The 25,969-nt window shown below is 41.7% G+C and overlaps 3 protein-coding genes across 3 annotated transcripts in view; 1 reads left to right on the forward strand and 2 right to left on the reverse strand.

Annotated features, from left to right (window-relative positions):
* Positions 1-14,320, forward strand: part of LOC115009486 (USP6 N-terminal-like protein) — a 22,468-nt gene extending 8,148 nt beyond the window's left edge. Inside the window, exons 2-14 of the mRNA XM_029433476.1 lie at positions 4,308-4,381; positions 5,024-5,109; positions 5,288-5,327; positions 5,452-5,532; positions 5,886-5,993; positions 6,107-6,216; positions 7,738-7,786; positions 9,248-9,368; positions 9,945-10,039; positions 10,266-10,331; positions 10,495-10,594; positions 10,906-11,058; positions 11,162-14,320. Coding sequence (XP_029289336.1) covers positions 4,316-4,381; positions 5,024-5,109; positions 5,288-5,327; positions 5,452-5,532; positions 5,886-5,993; positions 6,107-6,216; positions 7,738-7,786; positions 9,248-9,368; positions 9,945-10,039; positions 10,266-10,331; positions 10,495-10,594; positions 10,906-11,058; positions 11,162-12,543 — 2,457 coding nt within the window. The 5' untranslated portion in view covers positions 4,308-4,315 and the 3' untranslated portion in view covers positions 12,544-14,320. The remainder of the gene's footprint in view (positions 1-4,307; positions 4,382-5,023; positions 5,110-5,287; positions 5,328-5,451; positions 5,533-5,885; positions 5,994-6,106; positions 6,217-7,737; positions 7,787-9,247; positions 9,369-9,944; positions 10,040-10,265; positions 10,332-10,494; positions 10,595-10,905; positions 11,059-11,161) is intronic.
* A 40-nt stretch (positions 14,321-14,360) lies between these two features.
* On the reverse strand, positions 14,361-19,249 carry uevld (UEV and lactate/malate dehyrogenase domains). The gene is made up of 12 exons (XM_029433484.1): positions 19,090-19,249; positions 18,411-18,495; positions 18,247-18,312; positions 17,970-18,133; positions 17,731-17,872; positions 17,556-17,647; positions 17,345-17,450; positions 16,314-16,484; positions 16,036-16,200; positions 15,717-15,804; positions 15,387-15,510; positions 14,361-15,203 (listed from the first exon to the last, which is right to left on the reverse strand). The coding sequence occupies exons 1-12, from the start codon at positions 19,129-19,131 to the stop codon at positions 15,039-15,041; spliced, it is 1,410 nt and encodes a 469-aa protein (XP_029289344.1). The 5' UTR covers positions 19,132-19,249; the 3' UTR covers positions 14,361-15,038.
* A 497-nt stretch (positions 19,250-19,746) lies between these two features.
* On the reverse strand, positions 19,747-25,418 carry spty2d1 (SPT2 chromatin protein domain containing 1). Its single transcript, XM_029433481.1, is given in 7 exon segments — positions 19,747-20,559; positions 20,561-20,573; positions 20,694-20,771; positions 20,865-21,021; positions 22,523-24,259; positions 24,352-24,466; positions 24,828-25,418. Coding segments are annotated over 7 exon segments (2,238 nt in total). The 5' UTR covers positions 24,888-25,418; the 3' UTR covers positions 19,747-20,481.
* Between the last annotated feature and the right edge of the window lie 551 nt (positions 25,419-25,969).

Below are 25,969 nucleotides of genomic sequence, written 5' to 3' on the forward strand. Positions count from 1 at the left end.
GATACACACATACTTTACATACACACATAGTAAATACAAACCCCTTACTATCCGTCCAGTGTAGCTCGCTGCACTCAGAGTTTCCAGGCTCCTACACATAGTTGACTACTGCCAGACTCATTTCTAATCTCAGGCTGTCATTCTGACTTTGCTTTTGTATAATCCTCTGTCTAAACTGTGATTGCTGCTCAGATTAAGATTGTTTTTAAGCCAAAAGAGAGATAATTATGGATCAAGGAATTGTATAAGCATATGTAAAAGAGCACATATGCCTTGTCATCCCAGTGAAATGGGGTAAAGAGTCAAATACTGAATTTTTTCATTGCAACAATTGAATTGAATGTCATCAGTTTACATTTGTTTGTGTAGATATTCTGCTAATGAATTGACAGAGCAATAAGGATCTGAGTCTCATTTTCAGAGAATTCATCAGAGACCGGCTTACAGCTTTACTCCATCCAAGTCTTTGTAATAAAATTACTTGCCCTAAAAAATCTGCCTCATGAACATCTGAGTATTTATGGCTCTACACGTGACACTTTAGGGCATGCGCGTCATCATAACCGGAGCTGAATTCAGCGCAAAGATGGAATACATTTAGAGCTGGGACCTTTTGGTGATGAATCAGTAAAGGAGGTTTTGAATGCCGCATCTCTCCTGAAAACCATGTTATAAACTGGATGTGATTCAGAATGCTGTGCAAGCTGTTTGTGGTTACAACAGTGCACTGAGAGAACTTATATATGCAAGCTAGATTTAGAGCTCTATGTCATAACAGGAAATGATGTCACCCAGGCTCAAAGTCTTGTATCCTGTAAGCAAGCAGGTTATCATAATTTTGCCATACAATAAAGTGGTTTTTCATTTCATATTTAGTCTTTTTTTAGTAATATTCAATTCTGGCCCACGGTCTGCCCACCTGTCTAAACTGGCCCACATACCACTTACTCACAACATCTGCCTCACTCCAGTATACACTCCCCCAGGTGTGATGTTTAACTGTATATGCGTGGTCTCTCTTCCTCTCGGTGACCTTCTCTGCTGCTTACTCACTTTTTTCCTCCAGCTTCCATCTGTTTGACATCCTGGTTGCCCACCACAGCAAGCCACCTTTTCTAGCCACCACTTGAAAAGAGTCGTGAGATGTAATGCCTTTTTCAAAGATCACCCATTGAGTAGGGCCTCAGCTGTGTTGGTGACTCACAAGCAAAATACCAGTAGTGTTAATGTAAACTAACCACTTTGTGGTATTACTCATGTATTTCTTGCTGACTCCAAACGCCAAGTCTGGATAATTTGAAGCTTTGTCAGTAAAAAAGTTTTTAATTTGGATGGAGTAAGACCCATTTTGTTGTCACACTGTTTTTGCAGTTCTCATTGAACCTGTTGTTGAAGGAGTGGCGGTTTCCTTTTGTTCCTGACCCCAACACAATACTATCAGCATTCTGGAGACTCAACACAGGAAGTAAGCAGCTGGAACCTAAAGATGAAGCATTACAGACCTTTTACACCAATCTACCTTGCAGACAGAGATTGAAAATAGCTCACAATTCCCGACGTGCAGCTGGGAATGAAAAACAACGTTTTATTCCTTCAGACTAACTTCAAGGCTCTGGAGGTGCCTTGAAGTTAGTCATGTGTTAATTAGAATATGTCTTGCAACTCTTGCTAGTCATGTGTGGCCATGTCTTGGTAAAATTAGTCATCTGTTAAATGAGAAATGTAGCTAGGAAAAGAAAATAAGAGGTTATTTTATACAGAAAATAAACAGAACAAAACCCGCCTGTTTGAAATCCTGGATCCAAAATGATGGAACCAGTGCCCAGTTGATATCAAGTCAGCAGAAAGTCTTAACATCTTCTGTCGCAGACTGAAAACCCACCTGTTTCGACTGCACCTCGGCCAATAATAAAACAATTATTTTTGTATGTAGCACTTAAATTGGTTTGGGTTATTAATGTACTTGCAAGATTCTTGCTGTTCTGAGTTTGTATCCTCATGATTGTTTGCACTTCTTGTAAATCGCTTCGGACAAATGCGTTAGCTAAATTAAATTAAATGTAATGTAGTAGTAGTAGTAAGTAGTAAGTAGTAGTAGTAGTGTACCAAGCAGGTTTTTTTCCCCCTGACCATATAGACAAGGTTAGAGCCTTTTTTTCTGAACTGAGTGAGTAAGCAGTCGGCCAGGTGGTGCCATTAACGTAATGACACCACCTCGCCGACTGCATACTCACTCAGTTCAGAAGAAATAGGCTGACGCCCCAAAAAAAACTGACATTGACCTGAGATGGACGAGAAAAGGGAAATTGTAAAAAAGGAAAGCACAGAACAGCAGAAGCCATTTGTTCAGTTGTCTGGTTTCACTGCCCAGCTGTTAGTCAAGTCAGCTGTTGTTTTGATGGAGAAGACTGGATGCTGCTGGGGGTTTTGGAATTAGGTTTATATGGATGAAGGACTTGGTACCTGTTTTGCTTTCCCACCTACTACACTACTTATGCATTCTCCCTATCTTTCTTTATCTCACCTTTTGTATAAAAATGAAATGCCCACCTCTAGTGTATTTAAACTAACTAATACAGTTGTCATGTGTAGAAATATGTGGCGACAGCTATCACATCTGAACCAAAAACATGAAATTTGATTCCTAACGACCTACTTATATGTCCGTGTGTCCACTGTTCTGGCATCAAGGTGTAAATTGTGTTGGAGAAAGTTCACATCGTTTTGGTCGAAATGTGTCGTGGTCAGCACAAGGCATAAGGGTCTGGGGAAACGTTAAAGGGTGTTTGTGAGAGGTGGCAGGTGCCTTCACACCTGTTGCTACCCGGCATGCCGACATGCCAGCCTGAGGCCTCAGCTGGCTACACATGTTGTCAAACGTTGGATGAAAGTATTCCTCAGTCATGCCATTTGTTGCAATGGGCTCTCCTGTTGAGTTGTCATTATAGTGTGTGACAAACAAGTCACTGAATGGTCCTGAGGTAAATCATTTTGGTTTCTGACTGTCAGAAACTGAAGATTCATGTTGTTCATTGTATTTAAAATGCTGTAGCTCATCTTACAAATCTGCCTGTTCAAAGACTTGATGAAACAGCATTTAAGGTTGCAGCATAACAAAGGCCTGGTTGTCTACCTTGTTGCTTTAAATAAACACCAGATAGTAGCAGGTGGTCCTTAACCCTGACGCCTTAAGGCCTACAGTACATTCAAAGGGTGCAACTTGCCTGAGTTTTGTGTCTGTTTCTTTTATCTTCAGTCGTCCACTGTGCCTGTTAGGCATAACTGGCATATTATTCAAATCCAAACATCGCTCCGATGCTGGTCTGGCAAACGAGAGGTGAGGCTGTTCTGTCTTTTTATTCAGCCCTGACAACTGCTAAACAGCGAGCCTGCTGCCACAGCTCATCAGCTCCGGGACGGCTAAAGGCAGTCTTACTGGGGCAGACTAGGATCAGGAAGGGGATGTACTGTGAGAAAAAGGGAGGGGGTGAGGCTCCAGGAGCATCAGTGTTCTGGCCTCAGTCGTCTACTTCTCTGTTTCTGTCAATTTCTTGTTTTTTGCGGCTGTGTGCACACAGTTAGTCACAAATGACTTCCTACATACATGTACACAAGTATAGAAACATAAAGTCCCATGACTGTCGCTCTCTGTCACACTTCACAAATGCCTTTTATGACCCACAGAGTGATTTACCCTCAAATAGCCTTGGAATGACTAACGTATCCATATATACAGTATACAGCACATGCTTTCTTTCTCTCTTTATGTACATTTTCCAGTGTTTCGAGGTCTGATTCTGGAAACACACCAGTGTTTTATTGTGTTGTTTTAAATAGTTCCAAAATCAAGGAGGGGAAAAGGTTTTGGAAAGCTCCCTTGGAACTGTTTCACTGCAGTCAGCATCCTTTTTTAAAGTGCAGTATGCATTCCCCAGTAATGCATAAAATACACTTTTGAATGTTGGGACTGTCATTTCTTTAACTATAACTTCACACTGAGAGTCTTTGGCCTCAAGCTTTTTTTTTAATCATGGCACTGACTGTTTTGTCAGCAGAAGCTCTGGCCACACTAACAGGAAGTTGCTAATGACCTTGTGGCTTGTGCCTTTACAATCTGGCTCCTTATAGACTCCAGCCTGATACTTTTAAATTCACATTTTAAATAAACAATTTGTATAATTTGCCAGATGTGTTCCTTTTGGGTTTTAAGGATGGACAAGTACGTAAGAAAGTTAGTAATATTTAGTTGATATTATGGTAAGACGTATGGGTAATTATGAAAGCCTTTTTTGTCTGCTTCCTTCCAGATTTTGATATGAAGAAAGACATAGACACATTGATAGCAGAGGAACGTGCTGAAATCATCTCTAAATATGACAAGGTAAGTGTGTTCACAGGAATACCAGCCCTTAACTCTGATAATACTCAGGACATTTATGATGAACAAAAAATAACTCTCTTGAGGTTTTGTAGTTTAACAACTCGACTAATAGTCATGGTTCAGTTGGAGGAAACTACACGGCGGAGCCATTTCCCTGCTATTTTATTGTGATCCACTGCCAAAGATCAGGCGCAGACAATGTAACACAGTTCATAAAAGAGTATTTGTAAAGATGATCTAACCCAAAAAGTAAAATTATGATTATTTGGAACATAATATTTCCTCAAAGAAAGGTGCGTCTAACACATCACAATGGAGGAGGTGAAGGTCTGAGTAAGGCACAGTAAGTGGTGCCTGCAATGTAGATTAGTTACCAACACAAGAGTGATCAATTAATTTCACAGCGACTGGATGTTTCACGTATAGTTTACAAATGATGGTTAAAACATCAAAGTACATGTGAAAGAGAAGACAAAAAAAACAGTTTGTTTACCTAGCTAGCATGTTCAATTTCAAAATCTACTTGTTCCATCTTTATCACAGTTTGTTCGCAGCCCACACAAGCACCATCGTCAAGTCACTTTTAAACTGTTTGTTTTGCACATATTTTCTAATGGGGGTTATGGCATGTGATTGTTTCAGGGCAGGCAGGAGGGTGTCAACATTGACCCATGGGAGGACGCTGATTACAGCATCTATAAGGTCACCGACCGCTTCGGCTTCCTGCAGTAAGTCACCTGACTTAAAGCTCTGACAGGTTCCTTGTAGTGGTTTGAATTCCAGAAGAACACCTTCCTTTGTATCTACATTAGTCTTTTTCCCTCTTCCCCTTTTAGTTCTCCCACATTATGATGTCTTATATTCGTGCTAAACTAAACTAATACATGTTCTGCTTTTCCACTCCAGTGAGGAAGAGCTGCAAACACCCAGTGCGCTTGAAGAGAAGGTATCAACTTTTAACTTTTAACAACACGTGTAGCAAGTCCAGATTTTGACCTTGCATGCGATACATTTACGCCCTTTCACATATGCAGTGGACCCACATGTATGTTTGTCTTTCCTCTCCCCAGCAAAAGCATCTGGAGATAGAGCGGGTGGGGAAATGGCTAAAGATGGTGAAGAAGTGGGACAAGTACAAGAACAGTGAAAAGGTGTGTTACTCAGTTAGTGGTGGACACGCACTCAACGTCTCAATTTAGCCCTCTCTTCCCGTTTTTTTCCCTACTCAAGTATTTAATGTATTATTTCCGTTTCTGTTAATAATCTGTTTTCCATTCTCCTTTTAACCACAGCTTACTCTCTTATCCTCCCTCCTATATGCTGTAGAACATGTAAAGCAAGTACATAAGTGCCTGTGATGAGTGCTTGTCATTCAAGAGAGCTTACAAGGCTACATCCCATAAAGCAGCATTTACATGTGACTCTGCCTTTTTCTTCTAGTTGTTGTGGTAAAGACTCTTTATGTTTAGAGAGTCCCCGTTCACATATGTCACATGTGTTTCAGTTGGTGAAGCGTATATATAAAGGCATCCCTCAGCAGCTGAGAGGCCAGGCCTGGGCCTTGCTTTTGGACATAGAGAAAGTCAAACAAGAAAACAACGGAAAATACGAGGTATAAATCTTAAAAGTGATGACAAGTCCTTTAAAAATGTGGATACTGTGAGAGCATAGATTCTGACAGTCGCCTAGCTTCTCTAACATATTTGTCCTTTGTCTATCCACCAGAGAATGAAGCTGCAGGCTCGTCACTTCTCCACAGAGATCAAACAGATCGACTTAGACGTCAACAGAACCTTCAGGAACCACATCATGTTCATGGACCGCTTCGGAGTCAAGTGAGTTCTCAGCTTCCCTCAGCAAAAAAGAATCCTCAGAAACCCCGAGTAATTTGTAGCTGTCATAACAAATGTCTTCAACCCCTGTTTTGTTTTTATTTCCTTTGTCAACTCGCATGTTCAGGTTGTCCCTTGAAAGTAAGCAGAGTGTGATCTCTGGCTTAAACCTTGAGACACACACACACACACACACACACACACACACACACACACACACACACACACACACACACACACACACACACACACACACACACACAACCAACCAAAGCGGTGGTTTCCTCCTCAGTGTTTTATTAGCCTTCCTGTCAGTGCACGAAGCCCCACAGGAAATAGCATTTATACAGAAATGTGCACTGACATCAAGTGTACATGTACACTGACCACATCTATATAATGCAAATACATTCAAAATATAGATTGAACCTAAATTAAATGAGCTTCAGAACACAATTGTTGGACAGAGTGCGACTGAGTGGTCTCCTCTCGCTCTTTGTAACGTACTTCCCCCTTCAATTCAAAGCCACCGAGTCCAAACAGACCAAAACACCGCTCCATCCTGCTTGGCTGCCCACTGCTTCCACTGCAGGTCAACAGCTGTCTCACTCACACCGAGACACTGTCAGCTATTTAAAGCAGCTTTTCCTGTCTCTGTCTATAAGACATGTATTTACTATAGAGAGGATGTCTCCCCTCCAGGCCTCTAGTCTACATTTGTATTTGTTAATGCCACTTCTCCGCTCAAATACACACACACACACACACACACACACACACACACACAATAGCTGCCTTGTGTTCAGTGTCTGAAACAGTTGAGACTGCAGATGTAGTCGACCACGCAGCCCTGTGGTCACAGAAACTGAACAGGAGCTGTATGCTTTGTAGAGCTGCAACAATTGATAAACTAAGGCTAAACGATTAGTCGATCGACATAAAAGTAATAAAATGATAACTATATTGATAATTGGCAGAAATTGCTGTTTACCGCATCTCAAATACAGAGTCTATTTTATAATATACTAAACTGAATACCTTTTGGTTTTTTGACTGACAAAGCAAGACATTTAAAAGACATTTAAAAGACATTTTTGATATTTTATGTACCAAACGATTTAATCTAAAGTAATCTTCAGATTAATCGATAATGTAGCTAAAACATTATTATGCAGCTCTAATGCTTCAAGAGATGTTGTGTGAAAATCCTTTTTATTGATCCTGAGAAACAAAAATTCTGAAAAATGATTTATTTTGTCACTAATGGAGCTCAGAAGTCCTCTCACATACACCCTTCATTAATACTTAAAAGCAAAGCTGAACTTCACACACACACACACACACACACACACACACACACACACACACACACACACACACACAGAGGTGGTTGAGAAATCATTACTCTGGGAATCTTCATGGCATAAACTCCACTACACTCGGACACACTGTTTCAGCTTGCTCCATTGTTGCTAAGGAACCACATCCTCATTTTAACTGGTTGTTTCTCTGTTCCCTCTCTAGGCAGCAGGCCCTGTTTCACGTACTAGCAGCTTACTCTGTCTACAACACGGTATGTGTGTTTTTGTGTGCGTGTGTTACATAATACGGAGGAGCCTTGTGTACACTGGCTGCTCAGCACGTCAGTGGCGCAACAGTGTGTTATCGAGTGCATTAGTTTCCATACTGCTAAGAACAGGCCAAGCACTCTAATCCCATCTGTTCTCTTGTTTGGAGCCTTGGGTGAGATTCTTTATTTATGAGTGTGGTGCTGCCTGAATGTACAGCAACACAGTGTAACAGTCAGACCACCAGTGAACCCATAGTCAGCACTCGCATCGTTAGACCAAGTTCCTCTTTTATTATGTATCGTTTAACGGGCAAGGAAACAACACAAGGAAGAGTCTCTGGGTTTCTTGATTTAAGATACTTTGTAAAAACAAATTACAAACATAAGATTTGTCATGACAGCCCAAACCAGGCAGTTTCATCCTTTTTGTTTTGTTTTAATTGACAACATTCATTTGTAATCTTAGCAGTCTTTGCTTTATCATCATTCAAATGCAGTTGTGGATGCTGAGATTAGACATAATGATGATTGCTTGCATCTACTTTAAAGTCCCTCTGTACTTTCTCCACCACAAGCCAGAGTTTGTCTCAGTGGGGTGAAATCTGGCTTTAACAAACGTCAACATATATTTACTAAGCTACAGTAAATGCATGTGCATCGAGCCTGTATCTCAACATATGTCCGTATATATACATTTTCGTACAAGCACAGGTTGCTGCCGTCTGGTAGGGATAGAAATATTACCATTCAAAGATAGCCTTGTGTACAGTATATTACATCGCCCCACACACGAACACAGTCCAAGTCTGTTATTCTGATCGGGCTCCGTAGTCTGTTCCTGCACGGTTGAAGTGAGCCAGAGGAAATGGGCATGTGCTGTTCCCTTTTTCCCCTCTTCACACACTGCTCAGAAGAATCTGGGTCAGTAGGAGAGGCGGAGGGAGGGAGGGAGGGTTGAGAGGGAGTGTGTTTGCCCTTTTGCCTATGTGATGATAGCGAAGAATGTGGAGAATGTGTAGTTTAACCTCAATGTAACCCTGATTATATTTACTGCATCTCCTTGAAAGGATACTTTGGAGTGTCCATTTCTGGCTGCACAATAAATCGGCCTTAATATGGACAAATACCAAGTGTATGTCTGGTTTTGTCTATCTGGGCGACGTGTTTAGGGTAAATCGGTGAATCCTTGTGGAGTTAAATTGGCAGTAATCCAAGTTGAAGACATGACATTACTGAGAATGTATGTCGGGCTACAGTAAATATTTGAACTGTCTTTGAAAAGTGTTTATAATATCGCTCCAGCATGTACAGTATAACCACACACACCCACAGTCTGGCTTCAGACCGCATCAGACATTCGTGCGTGCGTGCGTGCGTGCGTGCGTGCGTGCGACATTATGAATAATTCCTCTCATCTGCCCATTGTGTTTAATTGAACCTGTCTCTGCTCCTGTGTTCCCTAAGGAGGTGAGCTACTGCCAGGGGATGAGTCAGATCGCTGCCATCTTGCTCATGTACCTGAATGAAGAAGAAGCCTTCTGGGCTTTGTCCCAGCTCCTCACTAACTGCAAGCATGCCATGCACGGTGAGACAGAGGAAAGGACGGGGACAGAAAAATAATTAATTAACTAATTAACGTTTAGATATATCAAACATCATAACTGCTCTTATTGAAAAGGACAAAAATGCGTGAGTTGTGACACTGTAATTTAATCCATACGTGCTCACTCAGATCTTTGAATGTGTACAAGCGTTTCTAAATGTGTGTAAGCATCTGAAAATATGCACTCAACTATGTATTGTAAATGGCCTCTTTTATTAATGAGTAAAGTATTTAGCTTCAGGAACTAAACAAATCAGAACATTTCAGTTAATGTATTTTATTATATGGTTTCACAGCTCACACATTGTCCTATACTACTGCTACTATATTAGCCCTGTGGGAGTAGGGTACAGAATGTCTTTAACACCACAGCCCTCGTTTTAGTGAATGCACATTCACTACATTTTCTAAATGATCTAAGAACATTACGGATCTTGTCATTTTCTCAGTTTCCTTGATCAAGTCCTTTTTAAAAGGGGAAATACTTTTTCATTTGTAAATATTATGACTACTCACACGATTTATGGTCTGTCGATTACATTGTTTTCACTGTGCTAGGGTTCTTCATCCCGGGATTTCCCAAGCTGCACCGTTTCCAGACCCACCATGAGTTGATCCTCTCCAAAATGCTGCCAAAGCTGAAGAAACACATGGTGAGTTAAAGTACATCTGTACGACTGATAGTTTTTTAGGATGTGGGCTGCAGTCGATTAATCCGGGTCATCGCTCATTATTTGATTAATTTATGTTGCAAAAGGACACATGCTCATGCGCATGTTAATGCGAGTCCAAGAGTCTCTTTTGGAAAGTGAGATTTATAACCGCGGACAGATTATGATGAGTGTGTTCCCATATTCCTCATTATTTCACGCCCCACAGGACAAGGAGCAGATGACGACAGGGATTTACACCACCAAGTGGTTTCTGCAGTGCTTCATTGACAGAGTGAGTATTTGACACACAAACTGCTGTTTGTAGCTAGTCCCCGACATATTCTGCATTTGAACTCAATCAGTATATCGTGCAGTGCATTCTATTGCTTTTACATCTGTGGTTCTTATTATTGTTTAATTATTTGTAACCTGCTGCCGTGTGTCTTGCACAACAGACCCCTTTCATCCTCACCCTGCGTTTATGGGACATCTACATAATGGAGGGAGAGAAGATGCTGACTGCCATGGCGTACACAACCCTCAAGTTACACAAGAGTGAGTATGAGGCTCATTATCTGCCGAGCAGTGCTGAACGCATCAAACTAGTTTCGTGCCCAGATACAGCCACAGCTGCTGTTGCTATACCAGTGAGTGTAACATCGCACGCTGCCTCTCGCTTGGCTGCCTCCTAACTGGAATGCTTACATAATGCAAGTGGCCGGTTGCTGTGGAGAAGTATCGAAAGCTGACTTTTCATTGGATGCCTGCACAGGCATCACCTCAGCACGGTTGAATTCTTGCAGAACAACTCTTTACTTGGTATCCTAAAGTTAAACTTTCTGTGTCTGTGTTGTGCGTCCAATCAGAGCGCCTGCAGAAGCTTCCATTGGAGGACCTGAGGGAGTTTATCCAGGAGCAGCTGGAGGTTTCTTTCTTCCTGCCTGATGATGTGGTGGTTGAACAGTTACAGACTGCTATGGCTGAACTTCGCAGTAAAAAGCTGGATCAGCCTCCTCCAGGTGCAGTATAAAGCTACATTCACCTTTTGTTTGTCTGATGCATCCTATAGTATATTTTTTTCCTTTTGTTGACTTATTCCCTATGTTCCATTTCCATTTTTAGCCAAATCGGAGGAGCTGCCAAAGAAACCTCTGGGTCAAGAAAAACCAGTTCTCGTCCTTCCTCTGCAGCCCGACTCTCCTCTGGAGGTCAAAATAAAGCCCCACAGCCAATTTACTACAGAGGCCCAGCAAACGGACAGCATCACCCGGCACCGGACACCTTCTCCTCCAGAGCCCCTGGACTCGAGAACACCTCCTCTGCCTTCGCCTGACCCAGTTGTAGTCCACACCCAAGGAACACCTTCTCCTTTAAGGCCTTGCAGAGCACCGCCGTTACCTCCAAAAGCAGACAAATCCTCCGCTGAGGTCGGGTTGGACAGAGATGTGAAGGTTACTCTTCCAGAGGTTAGCCAGACCAAACATGTGGGAAAAGTTGAGAGCCAGCCTGGAGAGTCCCAGACCCAGCAGGAGCCTGTGGACTGGCCTCCGCCCTATGAGTCCCCTGCGTTGGAAGCTATTACTGTGCAGACTGAGGAGGAGTTCATGGACCTCCCAGATCTGCCACCTCCACCTTTGTTTTACACCGAGCAGAATGACAGTGAATCACCCTGCCCGGGGACGGAGGCTGGCCCAGAGACTCGGCGGCGCTCCGCTTCCCCCCGCTCAGCGTCACCACTAGTCACTCAAATGAAGCCACCTCCAAAACCATGCCTAAAGCCGCCCACGTCTCTTGACCTCACACAGAAAAAACCTCCTCCCCCAAAGCCTTCCCTTCCCCGTGCCTTCAACACATCCTCCTCCTCTCCTAGACTTCTTCCCCCAAAGCCAACCAAGTTCCCAGTCGCTCTCTGCGTCCCAGGGGCCGCTGGCGACCGACGGCCCTCCAACACATCCCAGTACGACAACCTTTCCGAGGCTGATGAAGACGACCGCTACCTGGAGAGGCTGCTGGGCACCACGCCTGAGGAAATTCCCAGCATGCACGGCAATCCCCCACACACCGCCGCCGAAGACTACGACCCCGCTCTCTACCCTCTGCCTCCACCTCCTATGTTCAACCCTCCTTCATCTTCTCCTGTTCTTCCCTCGCTGGGCGCTCTCCCCAGTTTGCCTCAGGAGCCAGAATACGAAGGGGAAGACAGCTGGGTGGAGGACTCCATCATTCCCCCTCCTCCTGCTAGTTTTGCTGACCGACTCACTCCCTTCCAGTGTAGCGGTGCCAGCTGTTCAGACACACACAGAGCCACCTCGCCCGGTTACTCTAAGCCTTTCTCTCGGGGCCCCAGGGACCATTCTGCTTTCCCAGCACCACTGTTGTACACCGGGTCACCCCCAGGCCACTCCAGGTCCTCAGGACAGTCGGTGCCCTTGGTCCGATCCAGCCCAGACTTTTCCAGGATGCCTCCAGGTGGACAGCAACTGCCCAAATCAGTGACTTTTTGAAGTTTCCAAGTCTCATTCAAGTGTTACTGATTATGCCAATATGATGACTCTGTTAATGCTTGATTAATTTTCAAAGAGGTGACAGGCCAGTAGCTATTCAGTGTGTCAAAGGTTTGTTTGTGTGTTGGTTTTGAAAGGACATTTTTCATTGATATGTACAGATTTATGTAATACTTGCACCTTTTTTCTAAGAGCAGTTAACTCTTTCAAAGTGTCGAACTTCAAAAGAACAGTAACCGGTGTGTGTGTGTGTGGTGTGTGTGTGAGAGACCCCAGATGTGGTCTTCAATTCAATGGGTGGTAATGAGAAATGTTCCCAGAAATAAGGTGATGTAATACCAGCTGACACCGGTGCTTCATCTCCAGTTAGTTATATTTTATTCCAACAGAAGTGTCTTAACCTGATCGCAGTGCGCTGAGGCTAGCAACTCTAACACAAGGGCTTTTGAGGCTGCAGAGTACAGTCATCTTTGCTAAAGCACCCAAAGCCTGTACATTTATGGTAAACTGTGAGCAGGCTCACATATCTTGTATGAGTAAGCGTTAATGTAACACTTTCTTGGCTGTAGCTTGATAACAAAGGACCTCTTAACCAGATTGCACCAAAGCAGTAACACCTTTAAAAGATAAAGCAACCACCAGCAACAGGAAAGACGTGGTGCAATATGGCCCTGGTGTAAAAGCTACTTTCATTCTCATGAAGCCTGGTCAGGGCATTTGTTTGTGTTTTGTTCCTCAAGGCAGGTAGCAGTGCTGCCTTTTTGTTTAAAATTGACTGGTTAGGAGGATCAATTTCAAAAAGTGGTTTCAGTGCTATATATTTTGTTTCACAGCAATAATGTATTGTTCCATGTGTGTATGTGTGTGTGTATATATGCATGCATCAAGGCTAAATAAGGTGGAAATATAAAGCTTAAGGGGAGGATATCATGAATGCAACATATTGTCAACACAGGCAGTTACAGTAAAAAATCCATGTCACAATATTTATGAAGAGTAGCGCCATCTGGTGGTTGAAAGTGTTACAGTAGCTGACTTCAAGCTCTAAAATTAAGTCCTTGCATTTATGAACGTCTGGTAACGAGAGGCTTTCAGGAAGACTAGTGGTGACCATGACACAAATGCTACCTATGATGCCTGTTTATGAATGTGCACATAGTAAGAATACAATGACAGCCCATATTACACTGTTCTACATTGTCACGGACCGGTGAAAGAAGCAAAGCTTTTTATTCATATGCACAGCCATATTTTAGAGCCATATTTGCAGAGACTGGTGTCAATTGATTTGAATAGCTCTCAGCAAAAGTGCTTGAGAAATGGAAGTTGAGCCATAACATACTGTATAAAAGGACCTAATAGTCAACTTGTTTATAGCGTCATGCAGTTATATATTACTTTGTCTGTCCATATCTATATCGGTTTTGTTTTTTTGCACTGACGTTTGTCATTACCAAGAAGTTTTACAATTCTCTGTAACTGTTCAGTTTTGATGGAGTTCCAGGTTACTGCTAAAAGAAAAAAAAAATTCTATCTTAGGAAGCGACGTTAACGGATGTTTTACGGTTTGTTCATTAACTTTGGTCTCGCTGCTGCCTTTTTGTTTTCGGCCTGCACGCGAGTATGTTTGGCTTCTTTAGTCATGTGACCTGAACAAGTGTTCGTCACTGCTCCTTTTATAAACGTGGTTGACGTCAGTGATGTTGGGGCTCAGACCAAAGCTTATGTACATTTACGCAACTACTTATCTGAGTTTTATAAAAAGAGATAAACCTTAGCAGTTTCTTGTCTTCTCTTCCCCACAGAGACGATCCACGTCTGGTTTCAGATATTTATTGCACACCCACAAAATTGTGTAGTCTTCTTGTACATATTTACACAAAGTAAACAGTAAGAGCAAAAGGTGATTTTAAATATAAAAAGGCATTTGAAAAGGTTATTGCATTAAATACAGACACAGCACTAAGACGGGACATAAGGACATTAAAACATACGAGTACTTCAATGACGCAATCTATTGACTGAACACCAGCACCTGCACTGAATATAATACACATGCCTCACACTGACAACACCCTGATGTTTCTCCATAGGAATGGTTTCGTACAAAAATACAGATAATTACAAAATCTAGGCCAAATTCAACTTACTGACAAACATAGTTCAAAACTCTTCCTTGGATGCTTTTGCATAGAATGTAACGTGTTCCAAATTGTACATTTTGTATGGCACACCTCAGTCCTGGTAAATTCAAATACAAAATCTCTACATTGATATTTACCCACCTTTTAATACACCGTAGACGACGAGAATATAGAGACACATTTTATGATTAAATTATACATATTTAAAGCAATTTTGTCCGCAACTTCAAAATTCTAGTGTAAGATAACCCTAACTGAAACGACATTCAACTTCAGCACAGGCTCAGTCCACCACCTGCTCTGCCGCTTATCAGCTGCTCTCTCCCAGAACTGGGACAACAATCGCATCCTTCATATCCTTAGCTGACTCATGAAGTTAGAAAGAGAGGCGACACTTTCCCTCAGTTTGGAGTCTTCGTCCTGTCCCAGTGACACTCCGGCCAAGCGCATGGATCCGTTTGATCCCATGATGCACGGCAAGCTGAGGAACACCTCTGCACCTATGCCTCCCCAGCCCTAAAGCAGACAGAACGCAGATGAACCTGTGACATCTTCTATAAAAATCACATTTAAATTAAAATGTCATTCAGGCAAAAGGCATATTCTTTCTTATGTCGTTATAGTAAGCTTAACTTTTACTTCCTTTACTGACTGAAGTAAAACAGTGAGGCTGACGGAGAGAATGATTAGTGCTTCTACCTCAGCCAGCGTGGAGACAGAGTGGGTCTTCATCTTATCAATCAGGATACTGTTTGTGATGTCAGCGACGGACAGACCCACAGACCACGACCGCTGGCCGCGAGTCTTCATCATCTCAAACGCTCTACAAGCACAGAAAAGTGTTTACTTTTTTTAACTTTAAATGCAAAAAACATCATAAATTGATGAAGCAGGATGAAGGAAAGTTAGTCTTGCAACATTATCTAACCTAATTGTTTTTACTTCCTTCAACTGTTTCCACAATTTCAGATCCTTTTGCCTCATTTAGAAATTGTAAATCCTTCACGTCATACTAATTCATGCCAGTACCTGTTTAACAATGGTTTGGTAGAGCTGGATTCTGTTGCGATCTCTGGCTGCACGTTGGAGCTCAGCCCAGTTTTACTCATCACAGCAACTGCAAGAACATTGACAAGCTCCATCATGTGCGCCGTTTATTACTTCACAAGTCTCAAGAATGGAAAGAACGCACGAGATCAGCAGGGAGTGCAGCATTGCTGGTTATGAGAAAACAACACGACAAATAAAAGCCGGAGGATTCTGGCTGAAGAGGGAAGAATTGTGTAATGACAATAAATGCAACACAAAGCCTTCATGTAACTTTTAAAATCGATCCTTTGTGGCTCACATTTGTTGTCTGAAAGTTCTCCTATGACCCAGGCTGCTTTGTGGGAGTTCAGGTTAATATCCATGATGCGACTGAGTCGCTCTGAGTCCAGGTTGCACCCTGCTCCGATCACCCGTGTCGGAGGCAGGCCACTCTGCCTCCAGGCAACATGGGTCATGATGTCCACTGGAATTGGACGAGAAAAACAAGAGTTGACTATATTTATATACAAAAATAAATAAAGCTTTTAAGAGAAGAGTGATCCGTTCCTTAAGAGGGGGTCTTTCTCTGACACCAACCTGGTTGTGAAGCGATGAGCATTACTGCGTTGGGGCTGAGATGTGCCAGCTTTGGGATGAATCCTCTGTACAAGTCCACATTCGTCTGAACCACGCTCACGTACGACTGCTCGCTGCTCCATGCGTTCGCAGTCACCACGACGACCCTGGAGTCCGCAGATGCTGACAAATCTGACAAAAGGAGAGTCATGAGTGTGCGCGAGGCTGCCTCGGACACTTCGGTGTTCAGTGAGGGATCCGAGATCATGTTAGCGTTCTACAATGCTGTGCTGGAAAGTGTCATTAGATATGGTACGGCATTATGGCACCCTTACAGCCTAGAACTATTAACTTCCAGAAGACGTTACAAATAACCGCTTCAAGCTTTCTTTCCTCCCAATGTCTAGAACACTACTTAACAAGATAACAGGTTAATCTGGATTTATGTAGTTCATAAGCAAGGAGTAACTGTTGCATTTAGTTTTGTATTTTAGGATTTCTCTCCTCATTTTTATAATTCCTATGTATTTATATACTTGATCTCACAAGGCATGTTCAATACTTCACATATCTTTTCTCCTGTGTCTTCGGTGTACCACTGAACTGCCTTGTTGGCTACGTATTGTTTTAAAGTTGATTGCAGCTGTGTGGTCTTATTGCCAAAGCTAAATTTCCCCTTGGGGACAATGAAGAATATACTGTATTATAAGGACGTCAACTCCTGCACACGTCTCACAGCAAACCTCGTAGACAAATAGCCAAAGCTTTAAAGCTTTGTTGTTTTCTAGCCACAAACACTGTGGTAACTCTTTATTAATCCCACATGGATTCATGTTTTCTGTTATCCCTCTGACCGGTCCAGAGTTCACAAGTTCAGAGTTACAGCTACAGAACAGCAGCTGGTTGGGACTCATTGACTGCTTGCTGTCATCAAGGACAGCCTCCCTAAGCAAAATGGCAGCCAGCTCACTTCGAAACAACCTGGCATCAGTGATGACTCAGCCAGGAGGCACTTCCAACATTACTGTGTGACAGTGCAGAAAGTGACGTACCTCTGGATACCTCAACCTTTGGCAAACTGAAAATCTCTAGATCTGTACTGCCGCCCTTGGTGGAACTCTCAGCAACGTCAATGAAAACAAGTTTGTCCACTTTACACTGGGTGAAAATGAGAAGGAAACAAAATTGACTGTCAACATTACAATATGACAATTTGACATTCTGATCCAAAATAATAAATATACTAAAATCTCTGACAAATACCTTTGATAAAATGCTCATCATTGATGCCATTCCTAAATCGCCTCCTCCGACAACTGAGACTTTGTTGATCGGTTGAACGTGTCTGCTTCCATCTGAAATAAACACAAGTTAAGCTAACAATCACACAGTTATCGGATTATTGATCAACAGCAAAGATGCAAATCAAATGAAGCACCATCATTAATCTGGATATTGGAAACAAAAGCCAGGAGATCATGGGGGTCTTTATTGTCTCCTGTGGTCTTTGAGGACAGTGGAGGATCCTCCTCAAACTTGGCAATCATCTCAGTCAGAAGACTCACCACGGAGGACCTGGGCTGTTACAGAACAACAAAAAAACAACGGAGTAGAAAGACTGATAAGAACCTCTTCTATGAAATTTAAAATTTCACCCACAAAAGAATAACATCTTACATAATTCCAGTTGTGCAGCTCCGGCATGTGGAGCCGCCCTCCTCCGTCAACATGCTTGCCCTCTCTGATGACCATGTTAGGGGTTGGCCTCAGGAGGCATATGGGAGGAGTGAAGGGGAATGAGTCCATCAACCACAGCAGAATGGGGATGTTGTAGGAGCGGCCTTAAGATAAAAGAGGCTGGCATCAGTAAATAATAATGACTTCACACTGACGTGGAAAAACCCCCGTTCTCCCAGACTCTTTGGAAATGTCTAGTGACAAAGGTCAGCCGTACCTCCATACTGCACAGGGATGTTACCGATTAATTTCAGGAGATCTTTTTGGGTGTTGTCATTAAATGCTGAAATTGACAACAGGAGCAGTCATGACATCAGCAAGAAACAGATTGAATGTATGTAGAGGTCTACAAAGGGATGAGTGACGTGAAGAGAAACTCACTGTATGTGCCTGTGGATGGGGTCATCCCAGGGTAGATTTGATGGATCTTCTGCAGCTGCTCAACAGCAACATCGTGGAATTTGTACTAATATCCGGGGGTAAAAAGATAAGACTTGTCTGTGGTTGCTGAGATGGTGTGCACATATACAGTATAGGAATGTCTGTATACATGTGTAATCATACCTAACTTTTATTTAATGTTGGGATGGTATATTTTGGTCAGCTCACCCATCTCCAATCATTTTTTAATCACTTTTCTTTTTTGTTGATTTCGTTTTCAAGTTATATTTAACAATATCAAAATGAAGACCTATCAATTAGGCTGAATAATGTAATACAACCACTATTGAAGGGTTCAGTAGATCATTGTTCTGCTGCTTCATCACATTAAAATGAGCTGCTACGCAAACTGGTTAGACACTAGGGACTAACCAGCAACCCAGGAAACTACATGTTTTTTCATTTATTTATTAGCTCATGGCTAATTGCTAACTAGCTGTTTGCTTTACATTGAGTCATATTTCCCTATTGTCTCTCCATGTTAAGCTACAGAGCTGGTTCAGCCAGTTGAAGGCTGACAGCAGTTGACAGATACTAGCCTGCTATGCTAGTCGTCATCGATACGTAAACAGTTTGAATTAAAAAGGTTTTGAAGTTGGTTAACTTGTAAATAACTAACCTTGGAGAGGATTCTCTGTATTTTCTCTGAACGGAGGTCCATCTATTGAAGTACAACAAAAAAATCACGTGCCTTTCTGATTTAAACCTCTTGACGGTTGACTTCCACTTTGCACTTCGGCAATAAAGAACAAACTTCCGCAAACTTTCTTGAGGCGAAACGTCAGACCACGCCCACTTAGTGCGTCATGTACGGCAATTAAACAGAAAGAAGAAGAAACGCACTTAAAGGAATACATTTCTAAATGTTACAGAAAATATACCGTTTTATGGCCAAGATTACAGACATTACTATTTCTTGTGCCTTTTGTACACATTATATAGAAGCCATTTTTTTTAAATTGTGAAATATCCCACACATTTTGAACAGATCTTACTTTTGTTACCAATTATTTTTAAACCTTGCAACATTCTTATTTGCCACTAATAATCCAGATACTTATCATAGCAATCTCGAATATCTGATTCTCATTATTCCATATGCTATTTTTTATTCAAACATAACATTTTTAAATTTAATTGAAAGTCACTTCATCTCCTAGAACTGGATTCTCTACTTAAATCACTGCAGCTTTTGAAAAACCTTTTTCCCTGAAACCTTTAGACAGAATGTTTATCTTTGTACTCCCATTTAAAAAATAATAATAAAAGAGGATGCAATTATTCAAAAAAATGTATATATTTTTTAAAAACAATATTCCACACAATATATGGCGAAAGAATATTTCATTACTTTAACCAAAGAAATCAGCATTTTCTACAAATTAAATTATAGTGGTACCCAAGTTCTGTATATATTACTAAGATTGCCATACTTGACGTAAAACTAGACAATTAAATAAAAACCCTATAAGCAATCATTTCTCTCAACTCCCTTTAAAGAGAAACACACAACACATCAAGTGGTAAAGTTTTTTTCTGCATATTCAATTGACTTCACAATCAAAGTTTGTTTTGGAAAAATATGCAACAACTTCTGCTGAAAAATAGCATTTTAACAACACTTGTATGTCATAGTTAGTCTAAAAAAATCACTCGCATCATATTTATAGTTCTCCGTTCTTTTTAAGAAATGTGAGACTGTTGTGTAAACCCTGCACTCAGTGGGGGCAATAAATAATATCACAGGGAAAATGTGAGAACCTTCCGTCACCAAGCGATGCCTGAATGATTTGTGCATGTTTTGTCTTTTCCAGGTTGTCTTTGACTAACATTCTTCTCTTTTCCTCAGGAGCCAATGTCATGCGTCACTCCACTCTGTTGTTGTCCGAAAACAAGTAGAGAGAAAGCAATGGAGGGCGAGGTGGGCCCAGTCCCTGGGCTTCATGGCAGACCTTCCAGGAGACACAGGTTTTTGGTTTTTTTATTCATCTCAACAACAAATGGGGCTTCATTACTTTTTTTTCCTCTTCGCATTTTGCCTTTTCAGCTCATCTAGATCTCTTGCCTCCTCCTCCTGATCTTCCTGCACAGGCCATTCTCAGTCTGAAGTAGCAACGCAAAAGGGATAAAGAAAAAAGTATGGTTACATAAACGGTGTAAATATTACAACTCTAATCAAAAAGTGCTTGTATAGTTGAGGACTGAGGTTTATTTTCGTCTTACGTCCTGGCCTCCTCTTTCTGCATATCTTTCCAGCTGCTCTCCATGAATTTAAGTGCATAGTCACTCTCGTCCCTGTATCTGAGGAGGTTAAAAGCAAATAAGGTATTTTCATATAGAATTTACAGTACAGTGAAATAACTTGTAACCAGCATATACGAGGACAACACTTACTTGTTGCGATCATAGCCGAAGATTTCCTTTATGTGCCTGGAAATGTCTTGCTGGTCATCTCCCTCATCAATAAAATCGTCCATTTCTGAGTCATACTCGTCTTCGTCATCCTCGTATTTCCTCTTGTATGCAGAGGTGATAGGTGGCAACGTTGTACCTGGATAATAAATACAGAAATTCATTTTGGCCATTTGCTACACATTACTATAAACATACTGTTCAGGGAGGAAGGGAATGTTAAAACTAGCAAGCTTGTTGGAAAATATTGATATATATAATAATAATAATAATAATAATAATAATAATAATAATAATAATAATAATAATAATATATTGAGTTTACAAAAGTCAATTTCATGATTCAAGGTTGACGGCATTAAAATGATGTTCTGTTTGTGTTGGAAAAGATAGCTGCTCTGTGACCCAGGAATAACGACAAAGGCTGCTGAGTGTTGCTGACACACTTCATTCAGTTTGGCAAACAACCCCGTTGCCCCGTTATACTGATTGTGGTGTTTCAGGCTGCAAAATGTCAGAGGCTACTTGTAATAGTATATTATATGAAAACATGCATTGTTTTACAATGTTCATTGTAATGTGTTGCTAATGTGGTATGTGTGTACTATGTAATTGGTATAGTTCACTATGCATGAGCTGTGAATGCATAAGGGAGTACTTTGTACTGAAAATGTATATATAGTCCATACCTTGTTCCTGTTTTGTTATGTGTAAAATATGACACAATATTAATGCATTGAATTCAAATGATTTAATTTCACATAAATTAAACCCAATGAAGCTTCAGAATTCTTTGCTTTGCTGCTGAGTGACGGTAGAAAAGTCTGTATGGGAGTATGCAGAGCGTACAGTGAAGGTGATATTATCTGATAGTATCAAGTGATTGCAACAAAACAAAAAGGTTGCTGTGCCAAACAACGTGCTCGAGCAAGACCCTAAATGTATATGCTCTTTTATGTTACTCTGGTTAAGAGCATGAACTAAACAGGCAGGTAGAGAAGGGCTTACTTTGATCATAAAGCCTCTTTTCAAGCAGTGACCTGAAGCTTTTAACCCGCCCACTGCACTGCTTTGATTTGATAAATCACATTTGCCCAAGTCAGTTGTGTCTTTATTAGGGCCCGAGCACCGACAACGTCGGAGCTGAGGACCTATTGAAACTAAGGATTATTATTATTATTATTATTATTATTATTATTACGCTTTTTATTTGCAGTCTTTTGAAGGCCTTTTTGGAGGTGCTTGGGATGTTCAAAAACTCATGAAACTTTGCACATGTGTAGGGAGTGGTGAAAATAGATAGGATAAGGGGGCAAGTCACGGCCCCTGCTAAAAAAAGCCAGCTTTTTCTGTACGAATGTTGTAATACTGGATCATAATGTTACTGCTTTTACTGAAATGTATTTAAAGTTAACAATTTTCAAGTCCAGTTTGTTGGTTATTTCATATTTTGTCTATGTTAACCGTTTTGTATATTTATATGGGATTTGGTATATTTAGCTTTGATACATTTCTTATACCCGCATTGTGCACTGGCCGGGAGTTTGACTCTGCAACATTTCACTCTACGTACTTTTATGTACAGTATACGTGACATATATAAAACTCTTGAATACCATTATCCTCTCTCTGATTCTTACCTGGTGGTCTGTTCATCCCAGGTCTCTGTGGCATCCCAGGTCTCTGTGGCATCCCAGGTCTCTGTGGCATCCCAGGTCTCTGTGGCATCCCAGGTCTCTGTGGCATCCCAGGTCTCTGTGGCATCCCAGGTCTCTGTGGCATCCCAGGTCTCTGTGGCATCCCAGGTCTCTGTGGCATCCCAGGTCTCTGCGGCATCCCAGGTCTCTGCGGCATCCCAGGTCGTGCAGGGACTCCTGGTTTGGGTCCACCAAAATTCTTGGATGAAATGGTCTCTGACACCACAGTGCACTGGGCTTTTCCAGGTCCTGATCCCATGCTGCTAGTTGGCCGTCCAGGAACTGGTCCTCCACTACCAGGCCGAGCAGGTCCTGGAGGTCGGGATCCACCACCTCTAGGGTGACCCTGTAGGCCACTTCCACCAGGCCTGGCCTGTGGCACACCACCAGCTCTTGCCTGGAGTGTGCCTCCAGGTCTTGACTGAGGTTGGCCCCCTGCCTTAGGAGGGCCCCCCAATGAAGGTCTCATCCCTGAATTACCACTTGATTTCACAGCAGAATTAATTCCAGGTTTTAGGGGTTCTCCCTTTCCAGACTTGTGTCCTCCAACTATAGGACCATGCTTCGATGAGCCACTCTGACTGGGCCTGGTCTGTTGGGAGCTCCCATGTTGAGATCTTTGGCTTGTAACAGCTGAACCAGGAGCCCTGGTCCCAGGAATACCTGATGGTCTTGATGAGCTTTCTTTTTTGATAAGGTCACTTGAGGCACTGGATTTGTGGCTAGATGAGGGCTTGAGACCCCCTTGTTTGGCTGAAACCTGAGATGATGTGGATTTTGATGGAATTTTACAGTTTATGGCACCAGATGAACTTGACAAGCTTGTCTTGGGTTTGTCTCTATCGCTGTGAGAGATCTTGGGTCTCTCTCTTTCTCTGTCACTAACAGAGAGCTTAGAAGAAGAGTGGCCTTTTTCACTCGTCTGTGTTGGATGCAATTTCTTCCCTGAGCCACTGGGAAGACTTTGCTTTTCTAAGGAGTTCTTTTGTGGTTTGCAGTTTTTCTGCTCCTTCTCAAAAGTATTTTTTCTCATTGAACTAGAGCTAGACTGAGACTTGCTGTCTCTTTCTCTCTCCGTCTTCGAGTCTCTTTCCGTCTTCGAGTCTCTTTCCGTCTTCGAGTCTCTTTCCGTCTTCGAGTCTCTCTCCGGTCTCTTAGCTCTTCGCTCCATCTCCAGTTCCCTGATCTCGTCAGCTGTTCGGAGCCTTTCGTCTTTTTTCACTACTTTGGTTTTGACATCAACTGGCTCAAACTGCTTCTTCTCAGCCAATTTGAGTAACTCTGCAAAGTTCATGGGAGGCGGAGCGGGATTTTTAGAGGAGGGCTTGCTGCTACGGCTACTACTATTACTACTACTGTTCCCACTCAAACCTGTGGGTTTCCCAGGTCTGCGCGGTTCTGGCTCCGGCTCTGACTCTGACTCTGTCTGCTCATACTCATAATTATCCTCATCATCCTCTGGGTCAATTGAGTTATTCCTAAATCTTTCCTCGTTCATCGATTTATCATCCTGCATTTCTTGTTTTGATCTCCTCTTCTTAGGTAGCTCTACTACCGGGATGCCATTGTAGCCTCTGAAATTGTCCTTAGTTCTGGAAGCCATGGCTCGTGCTTTACGGTCCGACTTCATCTCAACCCTCTTTGCTAGTAGTTCCTCCTTCTTTTTCTTCATTTGAGATGCTGGATAAATATTAAAATAACCATCAATGAAGAATGCATTCTAAACACTATGTATATGACAATAAAATGCCTGTTATAGACCTTAACGTTACCTTTCTTTCTGCTATCAGTGTTTTGCTTCTTCAGAAGTGCCTGCACAGCAGAAGGATCGACACGTCTCGACCTCGGAACCTTTTTCGGTGGTCCAGTTTGTAAACTGTATCTCTTCTGCTCAAAGAGGGACACATAATGTATAAACATGTACCGCTTGAATTGAACATGAAACAGTTACACATGTCTCGTTACTATTTGCACTGCTCAAATATCTTAGTTATAGGGAGATAAGATTATCATGCATCATACATGTTGGTCAAAAGATCATTATTGATTGAAAATATAAAAACGTGACAGGCTTACACGTTTATGTAAACGTCAGCCTAGCATGCAGGGTCACGGTGGTGTAGTTTAGCAGCGAGCTACATAATCAGATCCTCTGACAGATGAGCTGGCATTTGAGGGCTCACAAAAACTGGCCACAAAACCCCATTTTACAGTTTGGCCTGATTTAAAGTGACAGTATTTAACTTACCTGTACACTGCTGAGGCCTTGGTTCTGGGAGGCGATGTCTAATATATTATCAAAATCCATAATTTGGTCAGCTGCTGGCTGTTTGAAACGAATCAAGAAAGACTTCACCAGGAGAGCCGAGTGCTAATGCTACAGTTAGCGTTTAGCTTACAAACCAGGTAAATTGGCTAAGGATTAATCTTAACCATACGACACCCTAATAGCTATAATGAAAACACTAGATTAGACACAGTCCATGTGAAAAAAACGGTATGTCAAACTGTTAACGCTTCTTTACTTCATAGGCTTACGTTAGAACACGCTAACGAAGTTAGCGTTAGCTGACCGTACGTTAACTAACGTTAGCAAACCAAGAAGCCTGAAAAGACGAATTTTTGTACTGATACAACACACCAAAATCCATCAAAAATATCCGTACGAGTAAAGCCTACTGACAGAAAACACTAAAAATGCAGCCAGAATGTTACCACGGGTGTTGGTAGACTAATGGCAAGAAAGACAGAAGAATTAAAGGCCCAAAGAGTACTCGAAGGAAGTGGGAGGACTCAGTTGTGCGTTTTTCCGTCTTTGTCAGATAACGAAGAGTCAGTAAATACATCAAGAACGAAATGTTTTCAGTCTTGGGTTGATAATAGTTGCTAAACAGACAAATAAAATAAAATTCCTACCCGGAAATACACTATGTTATTAGAAAAAAAGATTTAGTTTTAGAAGTGTAACGTTAGCCGTTTAATGTCTGATAAGCGACGGGTTGTTGATACCAGCGTAGAAACAAGGATTTTTACATAAACGATACAATACTTGTGTAAATTGATTGGCTTCAGTGGATTTTTATTTTAATAGTTTTAATATCAAGATTTTACATAGTTGTAGTCCTGTGCAAGATGAGGAAGGTCTCATAAAATTGTACTCGATAGTTCTAATAGCTGTAATTGTTACACTTAATACTTAATTTCCCCCATTATCTCGTGTATATCCATGGCTAAAGGGGTGATCTATATTGAGGGTTAATACATGTTAGTAAGGTCGGAACGGTTCGGCGAAGTAGAGTTTGTAAAAATAAATTAACATCAGTTAAAATTCATTTTATTTGCTTCAATGAAGAATCTTTAGCATATGAAAACATTACAATGCACTTAAAA

Source organism: Cottoperca gobio, chromosome 6 (genome assembly GCF_900634415.1).
Source record: "Cottoperca gobio chromosome 6, fCotGob3.1, whole genome shotgun sequence".
In the NCBI taxonomy this organism is placed as follows: Eukaryota; Metazoa; Chordata; class Actinopteri; order Perciformes; family Bovichtidae; genus Cottoperca; species Cottoperca gobio.

Bases quoted from the DNA above. Each gene is read 5' to 3' on its own strand.
- uevld (XM_029433484.1), bottom strand. From the start codon at position 19,131: ATGGACCTCCGTTCAGAGAAAATACAGAGAATCCTCTCCAAG. The intron at 17,648-17,730 runs GTGCTTCATTTG...TGTTTATTTCAG, and splicing joins CAATATCCAGATTAATGATG to ATGGAAGCAGACACGTTCAA. The intron at 16,485-17,344 runs GTACGTCACTTT...TCCTTTTGTCAG, and splicing joins AAAGGTTGAGGTATCCAGAG to ATTTGTCAGCATCTGCGGAC.